Consider the following 5,383-nt stretch of genomic DNA (forward strand, 5'->3'; position numbering starts at 1 on the left):
CTCTCTCTCTTTCTCTCTCTTTTTGTTTTTTGAGACAGGGTTTCTCTGTGTAGCCCTGGCTGTACTGGAACTCACTCTGTAGACCAGGCTGGCCTTGAACTCAGAAATCCGCCTGCCTCTGCCTCCCAAGTGCTGGGATTAAAGGCCTTTTCTTGAAGCTCCGTTTGTCTTTCTTTTTGCCCTGCTTCTTACTTTGTAGACCTGTGTAAGAGTGATTACCAGTAACCAGGCAACGGAGTCAATATTAGGCTGTCTTGGACTCCCCTCTACCAGAACTTTTTGATTTAACCTCAGGCAGGTTTTTAGGACAACAGCCACATTCTTTGCCAAACTATCACAAGAAACATCTGTCACCCAGTTGCTAACATTGGTCCCTCTGGCACCTTTTGAGCTGGGCCTCCTGCATCACACTGCTCACATCTTTTGGTTTAGAATGACTTTCCGTGTCCCATCCTGCCCCTGTCCTTTCCTAGTGTACTTGACATCACTCCCTTTTATCTTCTTTCTGGTTTTCTGTAAGGTCTACGTTCCAGTAAAACCAAAGAATCTCCCTTCCAGACCCAGCTCATTTAGACAGTCCCCCCTTCTTAAATGATTTATTTTTATTTTGTGTGTGTGTGTGTGTGTGTACCTTTTGTAGACTGCCTATGGAGGCCAGAGAGATGTTTGATCCTGTAGAATTACAGGTAGTTGTGAGCTGCCATGTAGGTGCTGGGAACCAAATTTGGCTCTTCTGCAAGAGCAGCAAGTGCTCTTAATTGCTGAGCTATCTCTCCAGCTCCCAGTTGGTCATTCCTTTATGTTCCCCTAACAGTAGTGGTTCCTACCTTGATTTAAGAAACGTCTTGATTATGTGTTAAATAATACTATTTAACTAGGAGAGTGTGAGCTCCCAGAAGTTAGAATGTTTTTGTTAGGTTTGCAACCCAAACTTTAGCTGACGCTGACTATCGTAAGCTTATATGTGTAAACCTTACTGATTCCAGTTCTATACACTTTTTTTTTTAGGAGTTGGGACAGATAGTATCTCTCTAACTTGTGTTTCTCTTCAGCCGTTGCTTCTGCATACTGGAATGGGACGGTTGTGCACACTGGATGAATCTATCTCCCTGGCAACAATGATAGAGAGAATCAAAAGACACCTAAAGCTGTCTCATCTTCGCTTAGCTCTTGGAGTGGGGAGGACCTTAGGTAAGTATCTTTCATCATCTGGCAGATGTACTGTGACTTTGAACAAATTTTGGTTTTATTTATTTTGACACCTACTCTTATAGAGCATAAGATGGCCTCAAACTCCTGTTTCTTTTGCTTTGATCTCTGAAGTGCTGGGATTACAGGTGTATACTGCTTTTATTCATGTAAGTGGTAGAGAACTTGTTAGCAGCTCAGGGAGATAATTGGTTTACTTTGTCAACCAGGGTTGGCTGGACTACATCTCCCTAGCCTAAATGATATTTCTTAGTCAGTCTGTGTTCATCTCCGGTCAGCATTGGAAGTCTGCTAATTATGAAATGGTCATTGTTTCAGAGGGAATGGAGGGTTAAAATCATAAGGTAAAAATTCTAGACTAGGCTGGGTGTGGTGATGCATACCTTGTAGTGCCTGACTGAAGCAGGTCTGTCTCTGTGCTTGAGTTGGGTCTGCAGAATGAGTTACAGGCCAGCCAAGGCTACACCATGAGGCCTGTCTTAAAAAAAAAAAAAAAGAGTAGGTGCCTAACATATGTGTTTGTATGTGTGCTGTGGGACCCCCTGGAACTGTGGATGTGAGCCACCCGACATGGGTGCTAGGACCCGGCCTGGGGTGCTCCGGAACAGCAGCATGTGCTGTTAGCCTGACCGTCCACCTCTCTTGCTCTGCGTTTCTCTAACTTGTTCTGTCAGTTCCTCAGCCCTCTGGCCACTGCCTGCAGACCCAGCTGAGGTTTGTTATTACCATTAAGACAAAGACCAGCGCTGCAACATTGCTATTACTCAGAGGCTTGTGGTTTGTGCAGCTGCACTGCAGGATCCATACCCTTGTCCTGTGTTCCCTTTGTGGTGTCAAACATGGATCATTTGCCTATATTTTTTAAAGATTGTTTTTGGAGCTAGGCCTGCTGGCACACACCACTAATTTGGGCACTTGGGGAGTGGAGGCAGGAAGGATCACTTGTTCTGTCCAAGTTTAAATCTCAAGAATTGAGAGCTGGTCCTGAACTCACAGATGCTGGGATTACAGGCGTGCACCATCACTATGTTTGACTCCATGCACCATCATGCCTGACTCCATGCACCACCATGCCTGACTCCATGCACCATCATGCCTGACTCCATGCACCACCATGCCTGACTCCATGCACCACCATGCCTGACTCCATGCACCACCATGCCTGACTCTATGCACCACTATGTCTGACTCCATGCACCACCATGCCTGACTCTATGCACCACTATGTCTGACTCCATGCACCACCATGCCTGACTCCATGCACCACCATGCCTGACTCCATGCACCATCATGCCTGACTCCATGCACCACCATGTCTGACTTTGGCTTTGCTATTTCTTTGAGTTTATTTTTTGGGACAGGGTAATATAGTGTAGCCCTGGCTGTCCCAAAACTATGCAGACCAAGCTGGCCTTGAACTCACAGAGATCCACCTGCCTCTGCCTCCCAAGCATTGCTCTAAAGGTGTGTGCCACCACACCCATTTAAAATCAAAGATAGCATAATTCATTACATTGGTCTAGCCAGTCTTCATTAGAATTGTAGTACAAGTTGTAGTGTTAAACTGAAAGGGGTCAAATCTCTGTAATAATGTCTGTTGGTGCTTTTGTCTTGAAGAGTCCCCAGTCAAGGTTGTGGCCCTGTGTGCTGGCTCTGGGGGCAGTGTTCTACAAGGAGTGGAGGCCGACCTTTACCTCACAGGTAGGACTGTTCTGGACCTCTTCCTCAGCCTTACTGTTGCATGTAATTTTAATAAACAAGCTCCGCCTGCGCTCCCGGGCAGGCCCGAGATCAGCTGCCATGTCTCACTGAGCTCTGCCAACAGCCAGTTGACCGTTTCTTCCTGGGAGCTGCGATCGTTCCCGACCCCTCAAGGCTAGATTCAGCAAGCTGCCAACAGCTAGCTGCCCGGGCTGCCCTTTCTCCTCCTGCCCACCTTAGTCCCTCAGATGGAAAACACAGTTTTATTATTTTAAAACTAGCCAGATAACTCAATGGCTGGGCGAGGAATTTCCTGCTCTCATCTTACCAACTAGCTCCCTCCGTCCTTGCCCCCACCCCCTCGATGTGGAGCCTGCGAACTCTGTCTTCCTCTTCGTTCCAAAGCCTGGTCCCAGTTCCCCTTTGTCTGTGTCGCTTCTCTTCCTCCTGGGACCTGGAAGTCCCACCTTTTCCCCTTCGCCCAGCAATTGGCTTCCGCCTCCTCAGTTTTCCAGTGTAAACACATGGACTCTCCACTGATCACTCCTCATGCAGCCTACGCTGGAAACTGCTCTCTGCGATCGGTGCCTTTTGTTAGGTCCCTTTTTTGTACTTTCAGTGATAAGCTCAAAACAAAACAAAGCCAAACCCTAGGATTTCCTGACACTGTCTTCCCTCTAACTCTCTTTAACCAGTTTTTTTTTCTTTTCTTTTTTCTTCTTTTTTTTGGTATTGCCTCCAGTGTGCATTTCTGGTACATAAACCATGGTTGGTTGGTTATTTTTTGGGCTCCTAGGCTTCCCACTCTGTCTTTGATGACATAATCTAAAAGATACTGCTTAATTTTATTTATTTATTTATTTATTTTGTTTGTTTGTTTTTTGAGACAGGGTCTCACAATGTAGCCCAGACTGGCCTGGAACTTGTGTAGACCAGATTAGCTTTTGCCTCAAGGCCTGGGATTAAAGGCATGTGTCTCCGTGTCCTTCTTTTTCTTATTTTTTGAAGTCTTAGAGTGAAGGCCAGACCAACCTCAATCCTGTTATCCTCCTTTGTCAGTATGCACCCAGATCAGTCCTGGCTAATTTTTATTGAAAAAAAAAAAAAAAAAAGATTGAGGCTGGGGAATGGTGAGGTGCTTTGCCATGCATGAGGACCCGCGTTTGCTCCAGGGTCCACACTAGAAGAGCCACGAGCGGCAGCCCATGCCCATAATCCCAGTGCTAGGAAAAAGACAGAACTCTAGCCCACTGTCAGCTAGTCTAGAGGAGTTGCTGAGCCCCATGTTCAAAAAAGACCTTGTCTAAAAATATAAGGTGGAGAGAAAAATTAGTAAGTGTACTAATTCCCATGTCTGCATAAGGGAATGCTGTAGTTCTGCGGTGATACAAGGAACCGTGGAGGGGAAAGGCGTCAGCTGTCAGCACTTCATGCCCAGGTGGTTCCGGAGTAAATCAATACCTGTGTGTACACATAATCCCTTACATACATATGGAAGGCTTTGGATTTGTCATGACTATATCCTTAAACCAAACAGATGTAGAGGAAGCTTAATTAAATAGTTGTTGGGTGGCCTTCTTCTGCCCTCCATAGGCACTCATACACTCATGGTATGCACGCTCAAACACATACACACATACAGTTTTAAACAAACAAACAAACCTAGTTCTTAAAAGTTATAATATGTGTGTAAGATAAATTTAAGCAATTGCAAAATGTTAAGGTATTTGAAAGGGTGCTTGAATACAAACTGTTCCCAACAATGAACTGATACAATTGTGTAGAGTTGAAAATAGCTCACTTTCCCAAGAACACATTTTTTTCTTATTTATACATTTTAAAAAATGTATACAGGCTTGATGGTGACAACTTAAATCCTATGACTTGGGAAGGAAGGTGAGGCTCTGAATTTGAGGCCAGCTTTGTCTACAGAGTGGTTCTCAGGACAGCCAGAGCTACACAGAGAAACCCTGTCTCGAAAAAACAAATCAACAAACATTTTTTAAAAGTTATTTATAACTTTATGTCTGTAAACACTGGTCAAAGTTTAACTTTTTATGATCAAACCAAATTGTATATGACACACACACAGGCACTGACATGTTCTTTGAGAGTTTCATGTTTTAATTGTATTCATCTCCCCTCCGCCACAATATGTTTTTGTTCTCAAATTCACTTATCAAATTCACAAGTGGTGTTTTAAAAATCCAAAACATATTTGAGTTTTCCCTATATTTTCTCACATTAACTTTTTTTCTTGGTTTTTCAAGACAGGGTCTTTGATACACATACATACACACACGCACGCACACACACACGGAGGGGGGGGAAAAGGACATGAATTTTAGGAAAAAGAGATACTTATGGGCTAACATTCCATCTTTCTGAACTTCAAGGCTTGAGAGACAGAGAAAGAGAGAGAGAGAGAGAGAGAGAGAGAGAGAGAGAGAGAGAGAGAGAGAGAGAGAGAGAG

The 5,383-nt window shown here is 44.4% G+C and overlaps 1 protein-coding gene across 1 annotated transcript in view; it reads left to right on the forward strand.

Annotated features, from left to right (window-relative positions):
- Positions 1-5,383, forward strand: part of Nif3l1 (NGG1 interacting factor 3 like 1) — a 13,671-nt gene that overhangs the window by 6,907 nt on the left and 1,381 nt on the right. Inside the window, exons 4-5 of the mRNA XM_028765823.1 lie at positions 1,053-1,191; positions 2,827-2,910. Coding sequence (XP_028621656.1) covers positions 1,053-1,191; positions 2,827-2,910 — 223 coding nt within the window. The remainder of the gene's footprint in view (positions 1-1,052; positions 1,192-2,826; positions 2,911-5,383) is intronic.

This window comes from Grammomys surdaster, unplaced genomic scaffold (assembly GCF_004785775.1).
Source record: "Grammomys surdaster isolate TR1022 unplaced genomic scaffold, NIH_TR_1.0 165, whole genome shotgun sequence".
In the NCBI taxonomy this organism is placed as follows: domain Eukaryota; kingdom Metazoa; phylum Chordata; class Mammalia; order Rodentia; family Muridae; genus Grammomys; species Grammomys surdaster.